General features: G+C 43.4%; 1 protein-coding gene and 1 long non-coding RNA gene across 5 annotated transcripts in view; one reads left to right on the forward strand and one right to left on the reverse strand.

Moving 5' to 3' along the window:
* LOC135279290 (uncharacterized) overlaps positions 1–22,908 on the reverse strand; it is a 27,799-nt gene continuing 4,891 nt past the window's right edge. The window contains exons 2-3 of the long non-coding RNA XR_010346585.1: positions 1,572–1,628; positions 1–1,000 (exon numbers count right to left, since the gene is read on the reverse strand). This is a non-coding gene — a long non-coding RNA (uncharacterized LOC135279290). The remainder of the gene's footprint in view (positions 1,001–1,571; positions 1,629–22,908) is intronic.
* KCNG4 (potassium voltage-gated channel modifier subfamily G member 4) overlaps positions 13,723–22,908 on the forward strand; it is a 14,861-nt gene continuing 5,675 nt past the window's right edge. Inside the window, exons 1-3 of one of the 4 annotated variants that reach the window (XM_064386539.1) lie at positions 13,723–14,067; positions 14,149–14,212; positions 14,911–15,710. In XM_064386539.1, the coding sequence (XP_064242609.1) occupies positions 14,961–15,710 (750 nt within the window). In that variant the 5' untranslated portion in view covers positions 13,723–14,067; positions 14,149–14,212; positions 14,911–14,960. The remainder of the gene's footprint in view (positions 14,068–14,148; positions 14,213–14,910; positions 15,711–22,908) is intronic. The other 3 variants (XM_064386541.1, XM_064386538.1, XM_064386540.1) reach the window with 3 other exon arrangements.

The following is a 22,908-nucleotide window of genomic DNA, read 5'->3' on the forward strand; positions in this document are numbered from 1 at the left end:
TAAAAAACCTAAAAATTTAAATATCAGAAATACAGGAGTAATAAACAGCACAGCAGGGAACTGCTGTAAGAAAATGGAACTGTGGGAATAGTCTCATGTATTTTCAAAGTGAATCTATCCACAAATTAATTCAGATTTTGTTCCTCTTGTCTTTATCTGAAACAGATGTTACAAGGAGAGCTGATAAAATCACTTTGCTGTCAATTATGAACTGTGAGGCAGATAACGGAGGTGGTTATGGCTTCTGCATAAAAATGATCAAACAGTGATTAAAAAATGCTAATCACAAACCAACTGGAACTTTTTAGGGCTTTCTTATGATTTCTGCCTCTTTAGTGGGTCACTCATGGGACTGTGCTTCTGAGGAATCCATGCTCACACTAAAAGATAACCCTCAGGGAAATCAAAGGGATGGACAAGGCCTATTTTTGTCTTTGAGTCAGCCTAAACAAACTAAACTATAGCCAAATATATCTGGAGAAGTAACATTTGCTGCTGTTGTGGCACATCTTGCTCATCCTCAGCAGGGTGTGATGAAGGACAGTCTCAGTTCAGGGGCAGGGGGGCTGGGGAGCGGCTCACAAACACTTTGCTCTGCCAACACCTCAAAAGGGCCAGTAGGAAATCAGCATTCTGCATGCCTGGCATCAGCTGGTTAAAATTGCAATTAAAAAAACTTGAATTTAATGGAAATGAAAGGATATGGGAGTGCCTGTAGCTCCAGATTGCATCTCCAAGTAGAGGAGCTCGCCCCTCATAACAAATTCACTCCGGGTTCTGTCGACTGGCACAGAAAATCAGAACAGTTATTGAACAAACAGTAAGTGTCTCACCCAGCTTTTTATTAGAGCTGAAAGTGTAATGAAATTAAAATCTTTTTAAAACAAGGTATTTTGAATCTTTTATAAAGGTGTGTGGCTTCTCACTACAAATCAGCAGCCTGCTCTTGCTCTGAAGGCATCCCAGGAGAGATCCACGGTGTGAATCTGGCAGAACAAAGCTTCAGGAAAGCCAGGAATTAGCAGAGGAACTTATTATGAAAAGATGAAGTTCAAACATATACCCATTAGCCAGCTAAGTCCATTGCAAATAGCTTCTGGAAGGAATTACAATTCCAGGGACTCATTAGCCTAAGATGTGTTAATAGCAGCCAAAGGGTTTTAGTGCCTGGAGTGAATTCAGAGCTGAAGATGTGACTGATGCTGACACTTCCTCTTGCAGAATTTTCTGCAGGTGAGGTGCAGCTCAGCACTGCTTCCCTGGAGCCTGGACCATCCCTCCTTGGAGCCCTGGAGCCTGCACCATCCCTCCTTGGAGGCCTGGAGCCTGCACCATCCCTCCTTGGATCCCTGGAGCCTGGGTCATCTCCCCTTGGTGCTCTGGAGCCTGCACCATCCCTCCTTGGAGGCCTGGAGCCTGGATCATCCCTCCTTGGAGCCCTGGAGCCTGCACCATCCCTCCTTGGAGGCCTGGAGCCTGCACCACCCCTCCTTGATGCCTTCCCCTCCTCCAGCCAGTGCTGGCAGATCCTGCTTGCCTTGCTCATGTCCCCATTTTCTGCTCACACTTACAGGACACCAGCCAGGGGGTTGGAATATGAAATGCAGGGAATTCTCAGAACTTTGGGCCTGTAAGCCAAAGTTTAGAATTAAACATTTAGGATTTGATCTGAGAAACAATTAAATATTGTTATATTAATAGTTAACAATTAAATATTGTATATTGTCTAATTAAACAATGAGGATTTGATATAATTAAAATGAGGATTTGATCTAAGACCTTAGAAATGGCTTCCAAACTTAAGTGCTAGAAATGAGAATGTGAATTTATAGTTCAAAGCAGAGACACATTAAGAAGAGGAAAGTTTAAAGGATTAGAATTTAAGATATAGGAAAAAAATTAATTACAGAAGTAAGCAAGAAGTTTCGAATGCAGTTCTGTAAGTTTGTGTGTCATACATAATTAACTAAAAAAGCTGACACTGTAGCATGAGTCTAAAAGACAAAATATTTTAAAATTTAGTCGAAAACATAAATATCCTTATTAGCAGTGTTTTATTACTCAATAAATCCTTAAAAAGTCTTGTAACTAGAGGTTGTGTAACCTTCTCAAACATACAGTAAAGATGTGAGCTGAACTCACCCTTCCTGTCCATGTAGAAGGTAAAAACAATAAACTAAATTTAATTTTGCATCATCTAAAAAACTCAGAAGTCCTGTCTCTAACTCATTTAAAATTCCTTTCCAGGGGATTTGGAACAAAAAGAATAACCCTGGGATGGAGGAAAACAGGATTTGGCCCTTCCATTACCTGTATCAGGCAATTGGCCAATTAATGACAATTATGGGGATTCACTCCAGAGCCTCTCAGTGAAACCAGAGACCAAGTTTTGCCTTGAAAATGGGAAATATTTTCATGTGGCATAAACCCACAGAGCCTGACTTAGACTGCTGCATCTATTTGCAGGGTGAACTTCCCAAGACAGCAACCATCTGTTTGTGCTGTGTGTGCACCAAACAAGAGGCTGTTCCAGTCCAGTCCTTGGATTATAAAGCTCTGCTGCAACACCACTAATGACCAATTGAAGGGAAAACAAAAAATTGAAGGGAAAACAATCTTGTCTCAGACCCCAGAGAGCCAGCATTGATCTCTGGGAAATATCAGAGTAAGAAAACGTTGGGTTTTGCTGGAATTCATGATCAAAAACATCCCAGAAAGTCCCCAGCAAGGTAGATGTGCTACAGAGGTGTTTTTATCCCAAAGTCCTGAAACACTTCTTCCTCTGAGCTGTAATTTAAGTTACAAGCTAATACCACCTCCCATGAAAACAAAACCACTTCTGTAACAGGACAATAGTTAAGAGCACCACCAGAATATGGATCTAGAATCCACGAGTCTCTGCAGCCAACAAAAAATAAGTTAGGATCCCAAGCCACACAAAGCCTTTTCTTAAAATTAAGATCTCATCCTAAACCCAGGAAAACATTATAGCATTTCTTATTTTTCTAATCAGCTTTAGTTCTTTCCTTCTCCTATCATCAGTAATGAGGAACTCACAGACCAAGCTTCGCCCTCCTTGCCCTTGGGTCCCTCAGTTCCTCCCTGAACTCTGCCTGAACCTTTTGATCAATTCTGTTGACAAGGCAGAAATAGATGATTTAGCTGCTTCTTCTGCTTCCCCAAGGCTGGAGGAGAGCAGCAGCCTCAGGACCACAGCAGCTCTGCCCCTGAGTCCAAGCAGAGGGTGCTGAGTGGAGCAGCAAAGTGCATTTTCCTCAGTCACTGGTCAGGGTGAGCTGAGGGCCCAAGTGACACCCTCTGCCAATCTGATGTGGAGATCACCTCAACCACTCTCCCTGGTTTTGCCTGCTGAGGAATTTACAGGTGAGAGAAGGAAGCACCTGCATTGATTTCACAAGGTTTTGCACTAAAAGAGGAGAGTACAAGCAATAGCACCCTGTGCTGTCACCCAACAAAGAAAAAATACATTTTATTGCTTGGTTCCATCTCCATGGCCCAATACACTGAGATGACTCCTGGGGAAAGTTCCTCTGAACAGGACAATTTCTGCAGAAACAGTGAAAATCTATTCTAGCAAACCCCAGCAGCAATCAGAGTGAGGAGGATTATGGACACTCATCCAGGACATGGTTGGAAACCAGGGCTGTCTTGAAGGACTCCACCAAGAATGGAATCAGGGAAAGCTCCCTGCTACTTCTGCTGCCTCTATTACTTTAGGAGCTTAGGGCAATTTGGGTGATTTCATTCTAATCAAAATCTTTTCCTATTTCTAATCCCTTCAGCAGATTAAATATTACCAGAAGGAAAATCGACACCCACACACAAAGCCTGGGCTGGACCACTGAGTGCAGTTATTTATTGGAGGTCATTAGGGTTGAAAGACAGGCCCTTTTGGCCAGCTAAATACCCACAAGGGAAGGACAAGCAACAGGAGAGATCTCTATCACCCTCTAAGTAGTTTCTCATTCTCTGCTATGGAAATAAAGAGTCTGGAATGAATAAAATTCAAATTAGTCTCTGTTCAGTGAGATGGAGCTGTGCCAAGTGCTGCCATTTACTGAAGTCCTTCCACATCTCTGCTAAAAAGGAAAGTTCTAAACAGTGACATCTTGGAGACAGAATTTGTTCTGGGCACAGACTGCTAACAAAATGTATGCACGAATGTAAAATTCCCAGGGACTTGGAGTTTCTGCAGCCCATGTCTAAACACTGCTGAGGGTAAAAACAAATAATGTGATAATTTCTGCTTGTTCAAGAAAAAGGGGTTCCTGGACACATTTATTGTGTTTTTTTCCATGAGAAATGGTTAAAATGAACTGTGAAAACTCTGCTTTGAATGCATGAGGAAATGCTGCAGACACTAGGAGCCCTTTTCTCCCTCTCTTGCTGGCACACATTTCCATGTCAGGCACTGCCTGGATATTTCCCAGGCAAGCAGTAAGAGCCCAAGTGGTAATGAAGTTATTTCCCTGCAACGCCCGGAGTGTTTGGAGCCACGGTCATATCTCAGCATCTCCTGCACCTTTCATGTCTGGTTGTTTATCAAAGGAGCAAGGAAAAGGAGCCTGGGAATGAGGTGTAGATGAATATGAATTATTGAAAGGGACTAGGAAGAAAGCGCTGCAGAAACAGGAGGATCTGTCATTTAAGCTCCAGGTAAGAGAGCTTAAATGAGAGAAGTGAACGTGAAAGTGCTCTGAGTGCTGTTTGTGCTGCTTAATAGGGAGTAGGGGCTGTTGCTTTTAGTTTTCAGCAGAGTGTCTTGTCCTCACTCGAGCCAAGGGGAAAGCCATCCTCTCAAACCCCGTCCTCTCCTGCTTACACTCATCCAAAACAGCACTGGAGGAGGACAAAACTTCTGGGGAGAAGAACAACTTCACTGGAAAAACTCCTTTTCCTTCAGGAGCCTACATGGCTTTTTATTTAGGATATTTTATTTAGGACATTTTCTGTTGTCTAGTTCATATGAAATTTGAAGTCTTCCCTGAGACATTGAGAGAAGGATTTCCTTTCACCTCATGCTAGCAGCCACTGGACAGCTGTTGGTGTGTGGTGTCACTCATAATCTTTTAGTTCTTTTACCTTTTCTTCAGAAGACAAAACTTTCACATCTTTAAATGACTTTGTAAACCCCATTCATTTCAAATTCTGCAAATCTCTTCCAAACAATGAAATCCAAAGCCACGGGAGGTGAGAATTTAGCAGTATTCCCATTTAATCCATGATCCATTGCATCTTCTTTGCAAAAATCTCCACAAACATATTTTGATTTGTTTGGTGGATAAACTGAACAAATGGAGTCACTTTATGTTTTGCTGTATGCTAGCCTAACATGCTGTAAAACCAACCAGCATTTCTGCTTTCCTGACTCTTGCTTTTCATTGCATTCATCCCTCTTCCTACTTCATGCCTGGTTTGCTTTAGATTAATCCCCCACAGTGGACACACAGTAATTTCCTCAGGTTCAGCCTGAGTTTACAAGTGCCTTCCATCTTCTCTAATCTCTCTAGCTCTGTCTCTGTTTCTATCCTGCCACGCATTGCCCTTGATTTTATCGTTAATTAATGCATCTTTGTAGTGTTTACAACAAAAGCTGGGTTATAAACATGACTCACAGATCCATTCCTTGCCCAGTCCCACCTTTGCTGACTCAGTGCGATGGCAATTTTTAGATTATGGTGAATGAAACATTTGCTGGCTATTTTTCCTCCCTGCCCTTTTAGCAGCCACAGCTGATAAGCCCTCATGACTTTGTAGGATAAGAGGAGGTGGAGAATCCAGATGGAGAGAGCAGAATGATCACTTTGCAGGAGGCAATGCCAGCTTTGGGCAGGGGAGCTCACAAGGAGCACTTAGACCTTCCTAAAGTTCCTGATCCTCGTGCCAAGCCAGCTCTAGAGTGCCTTCCATCAGTGCAAAAGCTCCTGTGAATGGAGGGGTGATGGAGCAGCCAGAGATCAGGGAGAAGTGGGATTATTGGCAGCAGGACAGGAACTGGAGCCACCCTTTGGGGCATGCAGTGCTGCAGGGTTTTGCTGCTGGCAGCCCTGGGTGCTGGGAGGGGACTGTCCCCACATGGGGAATGGGAATTCCAAACAAACTGGGGCAGGCTTTGGAGGGAGGCTTTGGAGGCAAACCAAGGGCTCCCAAAAACACAAAGCTGCCAAGCACCAGGGCTGTCAGATGGGCTGGAGGTCTGATGAGGGGATGGAGGAAGGGCTTGATTCCTCCCCTGGTGATGGGATTTTAAAAGATGCTCAGTGTCAGCCTCATGAATTCATCCCCAAAGCAGACACAGGGACTCACACCGGGGGGAAAAGCTCTCTCCTTCCCTGTCCCAGGGGAAAGTGCAGCACCCTGCAGGGGCAGAGCCTGGGCAGCTCTCCCAGCTCTGCAGGGACTGCACTGCAAGCACAGCTTCTCCTTCGAAGAGTTCTTACATGATCAGATAATATCTTTATATTTCAGCCTCAACAAGGCTAACGTTTCATGGATTAAAATGCAGATCCCAAGGAGAGCCAGCCAAGTTATTATGAAGAGCTCAAGGGTACTTTTTAACAACTGTGTGCTACTAAGTACACAACAATGAGTTTTATGCATATTGCTTTTAACACAAGGTCTCAAGGCTTGGGAAGAAACATAATTGGAATGATTTCTTTTTTTTTTTTTTACATTTAATGCATCATAAATGGAGAACTGGATTTGTATGGTAATTTAAAAAAGTACGGTATTACGAAAAACAAGAGGAAGAAATCAATCTCACCAGTAAAAACTAAAGAAAAATAAATATTCTCAGACCTTCCTTCACTAGTTTTAAATGATTTAAGAAATAAATTATAACAGGAGTGGGGAAAGAAAATCAACAGCATTCAGTATTCAAACCCACCTCACCTGCTTAGCAATTCATGTTTTAATCTGGCAGTTTGTCACAGTAGCTAATGGAATTTTAACACTATTTCTCTTTCTGTTTGAAAGCTGAAAGCACCTCTGTGTTTTATTCTTGAGCTAGATAGCTTTAAATAATCAATCTTTCTAGTAACTTACCCACCTGTTAAAAAGCTGTCTTCTCTAGCAGATTTGGTTGAAGATCAACTTTTTAATACCTGCTGTCCTTCTCCCTGAATGGGAGTCTGTTGTCATGTTTCAGTATTACAATCACAGTTCTTACAAGACCACATTAATTGTATTTATTTGGTTTACGGCTAGGAAAGTGAGGCACAGAGATATTGAGTGATATGGCTGGGATGATAAAGAGAGAATTTTACAATGGCAACTGGATTGTGACAATATTACCTTTTCCCTTTTAATTCTACACCAGCCAATGGCAGATCCTTTAGTGTGAATTCTAAGTCGAGTGTGTGTCTGTGTGTACAGGCAGAGCTGAAAAAATAACAGCACTGGTAGGCAGACATATCCATAACAGAGCACTTGCAATATCTGGTTAAAATCTTCGGGTTTTGTTCCTAGAAAATTAACACCTTTTTCTGTCCATTTGCCTCTTCAAATCCTGAAATGAGTGTAATTTTCTCTAACTCATGGTGGCACAAGGACAGTCCCTGTGTCACCTGGCCCTGTGCAGACACCCTTCAGACAGCTTCTCTTTGGATCAAACCTTTTTCTTTTAATCATGTCTGCTGCTCCTGGCTGTGGAAATTCATGAAAATGGTAAAAAACCCCAATCTTGGCACTCAAAGCAGTCAAGTGTCAGGTTTTAGAGGGTCATCAGAAAGAGAAGTTATTATCTCTGGGGCTGAATCCTGTGGTCTATATTGGATATTTGTGGTTTTCAGTGATCCTGAGCTGCACCACTGAAATGACTCCCCTGATATCAGTGATGAAAATGGTGATTCAGAAATGCTCTGGAACTGAAATAAAAAGCACTTGGTAAGACAAGCATTTATGTAGTTTTTCTCACAGTTTATGTTGTCAAGATGTTTTCAGCTCTGAGAGAAACATCAAAATGCACCGTCCAAAATGTGCCTGCAGAGTCGGAGAGAAAATGGAGGGAAAACTTCATTTATCAGCAACAGCCTCCTGCTGATTATCACCAGGCCTCTCTTGCAAACCACTTGGTTGCTAAGCTCTCAGTGAGGTCAAAAATGCTGACCAAACTTGTTTCCTGATGTGCATGTGCTCAGACAGATGTGCCTTTTGATTTGGACCTCCAGAGATGGCAGAAAACCTTCCTCAAACAGAATTCACAGAGTGACAAGGCTGGAAGAGACCTTCAAGATCATCGAGTCCAGCCCAGCCCCAGCACCTCAACTCCACCCTGGCACCCAGTGCCATATCCAGGCTTTGTTAAACACACCCAGGGATGGGGACTCCACCACCTCCCTGGGCAGCCATTCCAGAACTTTATCACCCTTTCTGTGAAAAACTTTTTCCTGATATTCAGCCTGTATTTCCCTTGGCACAGCTTGAGACTGTGTGCTCTGGTTCTGTCAGTGCTGCCTGGAGAAAGAGCCCAGCCCCAGCTGAGCACAGCCACCTTTCAGGAGTTGTAGGGAGTGGTAAGGTCACCCCTGAGTCTTCTTTTCTCCAGGCTGAACACCCAGATTGTGTGTGCTGCTCAGGGTGAGACTGCTCACCAGAGCTGGAATCAGGAGATTTCAGATTTTCTGGGTCCTGTTCTCCAGTCAGGGCAGAGCTGGGACTGCCTCTGTCTAAATCCTGACCCCACAGCACCTGGGCATTCCCTCCTGATCCATCTCCCACCGTGTGGACAGGAAACAGCACTCAGCCCCAAGCCTGGCATTCAGCATTTCCTCTGCCCATGCCACACAACATTTTAATTCCTTAAACCCTTTTAAACCGAAGTGATTCATCCCTTATGCAAAATTCATTGGGGTCCATGTAGGAATGATTATCCCTTTAGGATTCCTTTCCTCAGCCACTGTTTCTTAAGAGGCATAATTTTCTAGATAGCCCAGAGGAAAAGAGCACAGGAAACTTCAGGAACTTAGAAAAGTTGGCACAGGTTCAGTCTTCATGCATGGAGAGGAGAGAAACAAAACAGAAATGTGTGTGTTACATGCCATGAACATTATTTTACATTTACATAGCAAAGAAATGCCCGAAATGGTTCATGGTAATTCAGATGTGACCCTTTCCAGCTTTCATCAGATTTGACAGAGAAAAAAGAAACTTTTACAAAGGCAAGGAAGGAAATAAGGAATAAAAACACTGCCAGTGATATGCGACCCAGCCTTCCAAGACAATTTGTGGCACAACAGGACCGTGGATCATGGCTGGGGTTTCCAAGGACAGGGATGAACCAGCAATATTTTATAAAATGCTTAACAAACCCTGGGTACCCACAGCCTGATTTACCACATGTTCCTGGGCCACTGCAGCATTATTTTACTGGAATCAATAATGCTGCAACTTGGGAAGACTTGAATAATGAAGAGGTGGATCGAGTGCTTTACTGTCAATTTAATTATTCATACAAACGAGGCATTTGGCAAGAGAGGGGATTTCTATTGCTTTATAAAGACAAATTATGGGGGAATAAACAGGAATATGAGGCAAACATTGCTGGACTGAATAAAATGTTGGCATCAATCCTTAAAGTTTACCTTGCAATGTGTAATGTCATAATTAAATGGAGAAAAGGAGGCCAAGCTATTCTTTATGGCCAGTGAGTAGCAGAGGGATTTGAAAAGAGGCTGAATTTCCATGTAACAAGGCTATCTAAATCCAATTAATTCCAGAAGTGCTAACCACCAGTGAACACAATGGAAGCATTTAAATGAATTTTGGGTTGTTTAAATGCTCTTTTCAACCACATGTAATTTGTTAGGTATTTTTTTTTTCCAAATAACCGAAAAATTGTTTAATTTATCATCAGCATTCACATGGCACAAACATAAAGAACCTGAGAAAGGCCAGGCTTTTATCTTGGCTGAGGCCTAAAGGAGATTCAGAGCTCACAGACAACAGGCTGGGCACTCAATCAGTAAAATAAACAGCATCAAATAATTTTGTGATGAAGTTGCACCCACTGAAGATGCAGCACTGGGCTGATTTCTAAGCCAATGAATGAGGACAGTGCAGACTTTGAAAATGATTTTTTTTCCCTCATTGTGTTCCCTCCCCTTTTCCAGTGCATTCATATTTCCTTAAATAATTATTTTGATTTACACTTTTGTTTTCCCTCTGACTTTAAAAGCCTGAAATGCATCTTGTGTTAGAGATGCCAGGCAAAGCAATTATCTTGGTATTATATTTAAGCATCACAAAAAGCCTGTTTGGGGAGGGAGGAGGATTGACAACAGTGCTTTTATTAAATTACAAGCTGCTCCCTGCAGAATGGTTGGGAGGCTGGAAGCACTGAGCATTTCTGCGTGAGATTGCCCATTATATACAGGCATCGTTGGTCTGGAGATTCTATACATGCACATATGGATATAACCAGATAATTCAGATCTTCTTGGCTCTTATGACACAGAAATATTGTCAGGTAAATATTGCATGATCAACCCAAAGGCAAAACACCAACCTCAGAGAGCCCAGGCTGCCCTCAGGTGTCTCAGCACAAACACAAGGTGACACCAGCAGCCCCCTGTACATCATCCATCAACAATCTTGGGAAAAAAAGAACAGGAAAAGCATCCAGATTGTGCTAAAACATCTCCCTGGTGCCCAGGAATAGGTGGGTTGCTGACTTTCTGTGCCAGCCATTGGATCTGCCTGGGGAACCTTCATTGCATAAATTTCTCAGTTCTTTTCTAAATACTTTACACTTTTGGCCACTGCAGCAGCATGTGCCCATAAATTTTACAGTTTTATTATGTGCTCTGTGGGAAAAAGAAAACCATCTCTGTTTTCTGAAAACCATCTCTGTTTTCTGAAATTTTCTGTCTGTATCTGCTCTTCATACAGAATGCTGGCACAGCTGCAGAAAGCAAAACAGCAGAGATGAAATCACGGGTGAGCAAGTGACAGTGAACACCACCAGCTTTGCCATCTCCTACAGCATCAACTCTTATCAACACCTGAATAAAAGTCCTGTGAGGGCTTTCATTACTGAAATCTGCAGGGGAAGGGCTGCCAGTTCTTGGCTTCTTTTTTCTATCTCGGCCTCAGCATTGTAGCTCTCCAGACCATATTTTGTGTTCAGACTCAGGTGTTTATTATTTCTTATCTATATTACAAGTCCTGAGTCCTACAGCATTCCACTAACAAGCTACAAAATTAACATCTTCCTATACCAGGTCTTTTAAGGCTAAACTGTCCAATTAAGCAATGACACCTCAATTATTTTCACTTTGAACCCAATAACTGATCACTCAAAGTCGACAATGTGGACTTTTCTGTCCAATTACAAAACACCACCCAAACCCATAGAGAGGAAGAAGAACAACCTGCCTCCACCACAAAACCTCCATCTTGCCCCATATATATTATTATATTCTAAAACTCCAAACTCTAAGTTTTCCACCCTGTGATATTACACACTTCTAATCAAACTCCACACCCACAATCCCAGTGCTATCATTCAATTTCAGAAGCCTTCTCCACGGTCTCAGGTCAAATACAGAATTTTCTTGTGGGTCTGTGCCCTTCAGCACAGGAAGTTTAAAATTCTCATCATCCAGGATTCCAGCAAAGGACTAAACCAAATCACAGGAGAATGGAAAAGGAGGGAAGCAAGGAGGAGAGAGGAATGTCATCCATGCCCACAAATCAGCAAAGCATATGGAAACTGCATTTAAGGCATAAAGGGTGTGTAAGGAGCTGATATAACCAGATGGCTAAAGAGCAAGGAGGGAGCAATTCCAGAAATTGTGAGGGAAACAGGGAACAGAGAAAGAAATTAAGGATTATCAACTTCATACCAAAAAGGGCACGGAGAATTTAAAAGGAAAACTACAGCAGTAGTGATGAAAAATTTTTAAGAAGTGAAAAAACACATCAGCAGTTGTTAGGACTGAGGCAGGAATTTGCCTTTCTCACCTGCAGAGAGATATCAGTGCTGAGGAGGATCTCCCACAGATGTGGCAGAAGGGTCCAGGAGGGCAGAAACAGCCTGGCCAGGACAGGACACCTCTGGGGTGAGGTGCATGTTTAAGTCCTTCAGACCTGGCTTCCTCGGACACCAAATCAGGTATTTTTCTTTTGTGTGCATTCATCTCCCATTAATCAAATTCAGAATTTGACTATTCTCTGACAGATATTTGTATGATTCTAGCCAGCAAGAAGGTCCTGATTTAGCTACAGACACAGCTGCATTTTCCAATAAAACAAGTATTAGAGTACCCAGTCTTAGAAAACTTAAAATACATTTATTTCTTGATAAATAAATGTAGTATTTAAATCGCTCAATTGCACACAGCATTTGCTTATTGCTTTGGATTTATTCACCTTCTTGTCAGCTGGTTTCAGAAAAATAACCTTTAACAACACCACACAAGGGCTTCACAAGGTAGGAAGGAGATGCTAATTGGTTTTATCCTTTTGTGAAACAATCCATCCAAAGTTAATTAGAATAGGTTTACTTTTTCTTAGCAGAAATAATCCATAGGAAAGACTGATGGGCAGAGCAAGCTGAGTCCTGCACAAAGGTGCAGGATTTAAGTGATTCTGAGCTGTGCTCTCAGAACTCCGTAGCCTTCAGGCATCTATCTGGTCTTTCTCTGTGGATGGCATAATTAGGGTTTGAGTGAAAACCCAAGTGGTGAGGCCTGATAAGAAGTTAATCTGGTGGGTACCTCGTGGGCCTGGAGAGATGTGCCCCAAAAGCCCAATTAGCAAAGTTTTCCTGTCCTAGGCTGTGCCACAGCCGTGCTCAGCGCTGACAAAAGCTGAGGAGCAGCAGCTCGGGGCTGCAGCAGCCCCTCACACCTCACAGGGGTGAGGAGCACCTGCACTTTGTCCCCATCTCACTTCTCCTGGTGACCTTCACGCTCCCAGTGTGGCATTTAGACCCCACAGATTCACCTCAGGGTCTCCAGCCACGAGCCAAGGCTTTCTGGGGAGCCCCACAGGGGTACCTGTCCACAGAACCTGACCCAGCTTTCTTGGACCCTCTGACTGAGGTCAAGCCAACAGAATTTGTGTGAAAGAAAAGAGAATTTGTGTGAAATCTGTGCCATCCCAGCTGCAGAACCCAAAAGCATTACAGCAAGCCCAGCCCCCTACAGCCATGCATGAGCAGAGCATAATGATAAGGTTTGATAAGAGATAATGATAAGGTTTGATTTCCCATCATCTGTAAAGAGCAAAGGAAAAAGTTCTTGGCTGTTGCAAAAGCACTGCAGGTCTGGAGAAGAGACCTCTGCTTTACAAACCAGAGGTCCTTTTTTTTATGGAAAGAAAGCACTTCCCTAACAGCCAAAGGAATGCTGAGGCACAGCATCCATGGACCCTACAAATTCCCCTTTCCATCTAGGGATATTAAAGAGCAAATCCCCGTTTGGGAGGGATGCAGGTCATGGAAACTGCTGCTGAGAAATTGAAGTGGTTTCTCCAGACCAAGCGACTGTAGCATGACTATGATGGAAGGAGTTAATAGACACTGAAATTGTTTTATTAAGTAGATTTGCCAGAATTTACTGATTATCAAACCTCATTAGCCGGGGACTTGTACTCCATGTTCTTCCCCAGTTGCTGCCTGCTGCCTGCTGGATGCACGGAGGGATACTGGAGAGATTATTCCTAAGCCCTTCCCCCTTCCCTCTCCCCTCCTCTTCCAGGACCACATCGACAGTCCCGGGGGAAAGAGAGGAGGGACAGGGAGAGGGCAGGAAAGAGAGGAGGGACAGGGATCCACCAGCTCTCCCTCAGCATCTCCCACCAGGAAAGCCCAGGAGAGGAAGGAGCTGCGGCTCAGGACACCTTTGGGAGGATCCCTTAGCACAACATATGTTACATCAACACACCCGGCTGCTTTCCCCTTGCAGGAAAGAGGAGAAGGAGGAAGAGGAGAGAGCTGCGGAGTGCTCCAGGGATTTTCCATGTAACCCAGGGCGGACGATGCCCCCGGGAGCTGCTGCCGTGCGCGGCAGGTGAGCATCACCTGGGGGCAGCCCCGCTCCGCCGGTAAGTCACTTCGGGAAACTTTCCTTCCAGTTTGCACTTGGCTGATTTAGGGTAAAAAAGGGTTTTTTTTTTCATCTCTAGGGACTACGGGTAAAACCAGGGTTTTGTCCCTGAAAGGAGAAGGGGAGTGTTTAAATTCTCCGAGGTGAGAAAACACTTTCTGCCTGCTTATAACAAAGTTTTCTCCGCGGTGGGCAAAGGTTCCCCTCTAACTCCTCAGTAATTTGGCACGAGGTGGGGTTGATCAGAGCAGTCATCATTTAGACAGAATTTAAAGCATTTTTAAACCTCTCCCAGCTAATCCTTGCAATCCCCCCGAGAGGCAGAACGGGCTTGCAGCGAGAGCAGAGGAATCTCGATCTGAGCAGTCCGGTTAAAGCCATTAGAACTTCGCATCCAGCTGATGGCAGGTAATTGACCACTCTGCCGCTAATAACTATTAAGCAGCTTAGTTAAGTTAGCCCGTGGTTAGGGGTTTATAGAAACAACAAAGCGAAGCGACAACGACCGGAAAATAAGGATAAAATAACATCTAACGGTGCCCAACCTGCTCGGAGAAGAGCCCGAGGTGTTCCCGTGTGGATTTGCAGGCAGCCGAGCCCCGGTGATAATTATGAATGAGGCTGGAGCCCTGCTCCGTGCCTGTGTTGCCAGACAACCAATGAGGCAGCAAAGCAAAGCTCATTCACGGGCTGCAGGCTTCAGGAGGAGGCACAGAGGTGACTTTTACTTACCAAACAGGCACTCATTGATTTCCTGATTGAGGAAAGTGGCTGAAGACACCTTTTCTCTAGCCGTAACCTCTGCTATGTTTTCTCCTCCTCCCTGTTCTCTGGCTGACAGATCCCCCTGCTCTGATGCCGTTCTGGATGTCCCGGTGAGAACTCTTAGAGATGCCTATTCTCTCCAGAGGCAGTGACCAAGACTATAGCAACATTAGCTACAACTCCTGCAATTCCTTGAGCCACTTCCTTCCCATCTGCGTGGAAACCCCTTCTGTCAAGGGGGTCCATTACCAGAGAGCCAGGAGGATTTACCGCCCTGACCAAGTGTCTGCAGTCGATCTGAAGACAGAGATCATGATCAACGTTGGGGGCATCAAGTACCTGCTGCCTTGGAGTACTTTGGACGAGTTTCCCCTGACCAGACTGAGCAAACTAAAGCTTTGCAGCAGCTATGAAGAAATCATCCAGCTGTGTGACGATTACGATGAGGACACCCACGAGTTCTTCTTCGACAGGAACCCCAACGCTTTCGGGATGATTGTCAGCTTCCTAGCAGCAGGGAAGCTGATGCTCTTGAGAGACATGTGTGCCTTGTCTTTCCAGGAGGAGCTGAGGTACTGGGGCATTGAGGAATCCAACCTGGAGAACTGCTGCTTTCGGAAACTCTTCCAGAAGCTGCAGGAGCTGGCCGAGATCCGCAAAGAAGAGGAGCTCCGGAGGAGCAAGGAAGCTTCGTGTGTCTTGGATGAGAAAACCAGATTTGGGCAGTTCATGAACAGACTCAGAGATATGGTGGAAAACCCCCAGTCAGGACTGCCAGGCAAAGTCTTTGCTTGTCTCTCCATCCTCTTTGTGGCCACCACGGCTGTCAGCCTTTGTGTGAGCACAATGCCAGATTTAAGAGCTGAAGAAGACAGGGTAAGTCAGTCCTTCTTAACTGCTCTAACCCCAGAACTAATGGCACAGTCTGGGACAGAAAATGCAGCTATGGCTCCAATTAGTTCTATCATTTTCAAGTGATACCATGTTAAGGATAATGGGAACAAATATACTGATTTTTAGCTAGAATACAAGAAAGTTTTGGACAGAGCAATATTTCAGCTCCCCAATATAGGGTGGTTTTTCCTTCTTGAGAAGCAGCTGCCAGTGTAAGATTAACTTGTTAGCACTGACTCTCAAACTGACATAGTGGAGTTTTCAAGGTGCTTCACTCTCTATTTACAGGCAATCTCTCCCCTGGACACATCAGCTACAGAAATATTTTCCTCTGACGTCTTTACTTTTAAAACAGCTGTGCATCTTCCCTTGTGATAAAACTTTCAGATGCTTAAAGAGGGAGAAATATTCATTAATTTTTATATGTTACATTTCAGTAGTTGGATAAAGATTGAAGGATGAGAGGCAGATGAAGTATTTTTGCACATACTGATACATAAAAGCTGTGCCTCCAAAAAAATCATCATTCCATGCGAAGAGAATTCTGTATTTGCCCCATATATATGTACATTTTGTAGGAGCAATACCAAGCACTATCTGAACTGCTAACTACCTTTAAACCCTTCTCAAAGAACTCATCCACATTAATTCAGGGCAAGTAAATCAAGCCTGTACCACACATAAAAGATCTTCTCTATAACATTGCTGTAAATATTTTAACATTTAAAAGATTTATTTTTGTAATAATAGACCAGAGGAAAAATAAGAATCCAAAGTTATTTCAGATGTGGTAATGTCCAAATTCATCAAATAACCTTGACTAATCTCTGTAATGAATCCTGCACTTCATTTGCAGATTGCCCTTCCAAAAGTGCTGAGGAAATCTGTGTCAAATAAACCCCCTGTCCCACCCCCTGCTGTAAGACAAGACTCTCCTCAGAGTGTCACATATTGATGAATAAAGTCATTTTTACATTTACAGCACAGCCTGGTGTGCACAAGACAAAAATCTGTATTTATTTCACTGGTCAAAGCAGCCTTGTCATGGTTAAAATACATCCTGATATTTGATGTCTTTGGATAGTGCTGAGGACTGCACAGGAGGCTGAAATTTAAGATAATTCCCTATTCCTTTTTAACCCCTTGAATATTAACTTCCATTTGCTAAGGAAGGCTCCAACCTGTCAGGAATAAGCCTGGTGCTCTTGCAGCCTTCCCCAGCTATTCTATTCCTTTTTGGCTGAAAAAAGGAAAAACTGTTTTCACAGGAAAAGCTGTTAACACTGTTCCAATGCTTCTTCCAAGGAAGTACTTTAAATATAGAACATCCTTCTTCCAGCTCGATGTACAAACATTACAAACTCTGCTCCAGCAAGTGCTTCCCACTAACTTTGTTAATGGAAGTGGCTCAATGCTTTTTATCTTCATTTCCCAACCACTGCACAAAAAGCTTTGATAAATAAGTCCCATGCAAAAGACCCAGCATATGAGCAGAGCTCTGCTGGATGTAAGGGGTTGTGTGTTTAAAAAATAAATTACTAAATTAGAAAGAAAAGCATGCTGAGGGTTATAAGTGTGCCTGGGAGCTGCAGTGAAGCTGCTGTTCCTGGATTTCCTATAAAACAAGGATGACATTACTACTTAGAGATTTGCATATATATCAGTACTTTCAAAACAAGCAAACTGCATTGAAACAAGCTCAAAAGATGGATTGAAAGTGCAGGGGAGAGGATGAAGGATGAACTTGAGGAAAGGACCACATTTGTCCAAATATTTGTAAACATTCTGTAATTTACACTTACAGCACCAGCCTAATGCACTTTGTCATTCTGCCCCAGAATACAGAGTATTAAAAGTCCCTTTCTATGAATTATGTGATGTTAGGAAACATAGGGAAATATATGAGACAAAATACTCTTGCCTTGTGGAAAAGCAGAGAATCTGAACTACTAACAAGCAGTTTTGGCATCCCTAAATTTCCATCCCTAAATTCTTAGTCTGCAACAACTATAATTTCCTTACTGGAATCTCAAAAGAGCATTTTAACTAGAGCTGGACAAATAGCTCCATGAAGTTAATTGACTAAAATTAGGATTTCTTGGCTGCAGCTGAGTCATACTTCGCAAAATCAACTCTCTGTTCATTTGTGTCTCAGAACTGACCTCAGATTCCAAGGTGGGGCCACATTTACCAGCAACCTGAAACAAGCATGCAGGACCTGAAATTTTTGCTTTTAGGACTGAACACAAAGATGATTCACTATCTCTTTGCTCAGTGACAGAAAACACTCAAATTCCTTCACAAAGTTTCTGAACAACCCAAAATTCCACACCTGAATTCAAAGATGCTCTGTTTTGAGGTTTAGTCAATTCTGAGTTAAAGCTTGGCAAAAGCTCTGAGGTAAATATCCTTAAAAGTACTGCAAGGATCCATTTTCCAGTCTCACTAACACTGGAAATTGAATTTATCCATATGACCCATTCTGAAAAACAGACAAAAAAGGCTTTACCTCTGCTGCATATGTACCACTCTAGGGTCCTGCTCCTCCTCACCACAGCCACATTGAGAGAGTGAAAACTGGCTGGACTCCAGCTCAAGAAGGTTCAGAGTTAAAAAAAAAGGAAAAAAAAAGGAAAAATAATAAAAGGTGCCTTCCACTTGGCTCACTCGGCTCAGAGCTGCTGATCCCACCCTGCAGGCACAGCAGAGCCCTGGTCCTTTGGGCAGCTGCTGAGCCAGGTCTGCTCAGAAGGGAGGAAAGAGCAGGCAGAAGAGCAGCCAGGAGTCCTCAGCATGCGAGGGAAAGTGAAAACCCGGGTCTGTCTCCGGGAGAGGGATGGCAGGGAGCCAGGAGAGAGCATCTGCATCAGGGAAACCCAGTCACCCTGGCAACCAGAGGGGAGGGAAGGAGCCAGCGCCAGGGGCAGCAGAGGGGGTGGAGAGGGAGCCTGGACTCGGGGATGCAATGACAGCGAAATAAAGGAGGAGTTGTTATAACTGACACACTCCAGAATGTGCCAAATGCCATTTAGGAACCTCCTCATGAACAAAAACCCACCCAGATCTGGGCAAACATTTCTGTGAGTTTATATTATACATGGACATGATGTGAATGCCAACCCAGAGAACAGTCCCAGGTGAAGGGTGAGCAAAAAGTTCAGCAAAAAATGTGGAGTAGCAAAGGAACAGCTCTGGTGAGCTCAAGTTTGAGTCTGACCATGAAATAAATATACAAAAGGTTTTATTATTTGTGAGGCTGAGGAGGGAGGAGTCATTAGTAACAAGGTTATGTTAGTTAGGAATAAAATGACAGAATTACAACATTCTCTAATAGCAATATATCCTTGTCCATGATATTTGTATCAGTTCTTTATGGAGCTCAAACTGTCTTTGGTAAAACACAGATTTAATGTCATCAATGTACAGTAATCAAGGCATGTAGAGACAGAAAAAAAAGGGCATATTTAGAGGTGAGGAAATCTGTTATTGATCTGAACAGGCAGCCTGAGAGAACTGCAAATTGGAACTGGAGACAGGGTAGGAAAGCTGAAGTGACAAAATTCACCAGTGTTATCATTATATGCTAATACTTACCATATAATGAAGAAATTCAGATCATCCCACTAGAGACAGGACAGAAGTCCCATCAGAGCCCCCCAGAAGTCCCAATCCCATATAAGAGTTACAATCAGGATCTAAGAGGGGTCACTGAAACAGCCACTGCTCAGCACATCCAACCCAAAGGGAAAAAAACATCATTACACCAGAAAACTCTGGGATAAAACCACTGCAGAGGGGCCTGGAGAGGGAGAACACTTTGAAGTACTCTTGGGACTTTCCTTGGGATGAGGTATTCCATTTAATGAGTCCCTAAAATTGGCATCCTCTGGAGAAGTGACTCAGCAGAAAGGCTACACCAAGGTCTGTCCTTCAAGGCAGCAAATTAAATTCAGGGGGGAGAAAACCCCCAGATATTTCCATTCCCTGACCTTGTTACTACTAATTCTTGTGTTTGCTCTTAGCTTGAGAAGCTTGGAATTGCTTCAGGTGTTTTATAGGACCTAATGAAACAAAATCATCATAAGCTGCAACCACTGTTGTTTCATGTGAAGGTTTTATCCTGAAACACAGAATACTCATTTTTTTAAAAGCTTCTTTTCCTGGGATCACTTGATTATGTGCAAATCAAGTTCCTTTTAAAAGAGTAAGTTTCTTGTCTCTGGTTCCACTTAGAATCCAGAACACAGAACAGATGAGGAGAAGCCAATATTTAACAAATCTAACCACTTTAAAATTATTTTTTATATTCTACACCCTTATTCTGGAGGCCCTGATTAGTTTTTTAATATTCAATGTTGCTGAAGCTTTCTGTATGATACTAAAGAATATTTAGCTTGCACACTGGGGGAAACTGCCAAGAAACGGGTTTTCTTTAAAACTGGAATAATTTTACTTTACAGAGGGAAAAACCCAATTTATTTGCCTTACTGTGAAGAGAAAGAAAATGTAATGTTCATTTAAAGTTTAATACTATAAAGGCATATGTGTACATGCCTATCTATAAATATACTGCTATAAACATATGACTTGAAATTACTTGGAACAAAATAAAGCTGGACGTGCTTTGGCTTTATTGCATCTGCTCAAGCACTTTATTCTGGGTTCTTATCAGGTCACTTTCTGCAGACAATCCCTCTCTTAAATTGTCCAAGCATCCAGTGCAATTCTGATTTTTTTTCTGACCATTTTGATTAGCAAGGAAAGTAGGAAAATGTGCTTCACTGGAGCACCAAAACCCTCCTGGTCTGGGTGTACTCGGCACAGTGAAACCCAGCTATTTATGTGCTTCACTGACTGAATTAGTTAAATTAATAATGATTGAAGAAAGGTTAAATAAAAAGCAATTAAACAACAGAAATCAGAATATCGAAGCCTGGGACATTTTGATATATATTTATGAATGATTGCTTTATGGGATCTGCATTTTTTTGAGGCCAGAAACACTGGGAGCTTTGACCTTGAAATTGCACTGTCACATGAAGACCCTGATTTCAGAGTCCCACATTATCAGTGACCATTTCCCAGGCATCCACACCCAGAGCTGCCCAATTCAGCACTGAGTCTGTTATGTACAGCTCTGATAAAATTCATTTTACTGAAGCTCTGCTCTGCACAGCCAAAGGGGCACAGAGGGGGTGCTCAGTGCTGACCATCTGTGCCCCAGCTCACCCTCAGGCCACCCAAAATCAGTGTCTGCACAAACTCTGACCCTCCAGGGAGGGAATGGGTCCTGCCTGGCTTCCCAAAGCCAGTGTCCAGTGCTCAGGAAGCACAATTAGACATTAATAGTTTGCCTTATGTTCATCCCCTCTTGGCTGAGTCCCAGCAGCGCTCAGGCTCTGAGCTTTGCACGCCATCCTGGGGGACCCCCAGCTGTTCCAGCTGTTCCAGCTGTTCTGCACTGAGCGCTGCACCAACAGCTGTGCAGTGTGCCAGCACGTGTCCCTCGCTGGGAGTCAGGATTTCTTTCCCCTCCTGCTGCTTTCAGGGCTGCAATAGTTACAAAAGCCTGTTCACTGTCCTTGCCTGGCAGGTGAGTGTTTAGTAAATGCCTTCTTTGGGAAGATGGGTGTTGCCTTTCATGGAGGCATTCCATCTCTGGAAAACTCTGTTTGAAACTAATTTATCGCCCAAGTTCCTTCTCACAGTGTCAGCACCTCTGACTAGCACCAGTATCTCCCCTTAAAACAGATTTAACCATCTTGGGAACCCCTGCACTCCAGAGTTACAATAAGAAGGAATTTCTGCTCCGAAGGATTTGCAATGCAGTGAGAAAAGAAACAAAGAAACTGTGACAGGCAAAATGCTTTGACCAACAGCAAAACTGTCAGTTGAAGGTCATTCTCCCAAGTTCAGATAAATTCCTTGTCATTTTGACTGTACTGCTCTGCACAGTTACAAAATTGTCTGTTAGATTCCTTACTAGAAAAACAAGAAAAAGTTTACTCTTTCACATCTTTCTGCTAACACCAACACTTTGGAGTCACCAACTGGTTTAAATCAAAAGCAGATTCTTCAGATTGACTCTACCTGTGTCTGCAGACTAAAGTTTAAAAGTTAATTTTAGCATTTTATTTTAGGTACTGTTCTGCCCCAGAGGGGATAATTATTTGTTGGACACAGAGCATTAATTTCTTTCTCTGTTTTTTCTAATGTCTACATTAATACAATACCAATATAAGTTCAGTTTCCTCAAATGCTGTAGTTCTAGTAATTGTTTTCCTAAGTCCAGGCTTCTTTCCCATCAAGTAGAACAAGTGGGAACTCATTGTGTTCTCAGAGTACACAGCACTGCTTTAACAAGCTCATCATTCCCTAAATCAGGTTAGAGTCTCTTTCTCAGCAGGCTGTAACCTTCTGATTTTATTGCACCAGGCTGAAACCATAAATCCAAGTGCTGATGTGATCCATAACACAGGGTTTTCAAGCTCTCCCTCCCCATCATTTGATTCAGCAGAGCGTGGTTTAATTATTCAAATAACAGCGTCAATGCGGCCGCAGTGATTCAGCACTACCTGCAGCACTGCAGCTGGATCCCAGAGCTCAGGTATGCAGGGAACACACACTGGCACCACATTTCCTAACCACTTCACAGCCAAAAGGGATTTCTGCCCTGTATTGTTCATTTCCTGCTGCCAACGGGATAAGAACAGCTTGGAGCCAGCTGGGTAGCTCAGTTCCCTATGCCCAGGTCTTGCTCTGCCTCTGCTCCATCCTAACCCTTCTCCAGACTTCAGCCTCCTCTGTATATTCCCACTGCCTTGGGTCTGTGGGAAGAACCAAATCTTGTTTTCTAGCATCCCATTAGTTTGTGTTTTTCAGACAGAGGGAATTGCTCAGGGAGAAGCTTTAGACCAGGATACACTGCCCAGGTGTGAGAAGTGCAAAAAGCTGGAGAACAGCCCCCACTCAGGAAATGGCAACATTTGGCTTAGAGAGGGAAATTCTTGCTAGTTTTTCTTCTAAATCCTGCACCTAGAGGGCTGGCTGATTTTGGCCAAAGGGCCAGGCTGCAGGAAGAGCAGTCCTGCTGGGATAAGTGCTGGACAGCACAGGCTGGCAGAAAGCAGGTCGGGAGCTGCAGGACAGGCTGATCCCATCTGCTGCCTCTCTGGTGGAC

The sequence above is a fragment of the Passer domesticus genome, chromosome 12, assembly GCF_036417665.1.
Source record: "Passer domesticus isolate bPasDom1 chromosome 12, bPasDom1.hap1, whole genome shotgun sequence".
Taxonomy (NCBI): Eukaryota; Metazoa; Chordata; class Aves; order Passeriformes; family Passeridae; genus Passer; species Passer domesticus.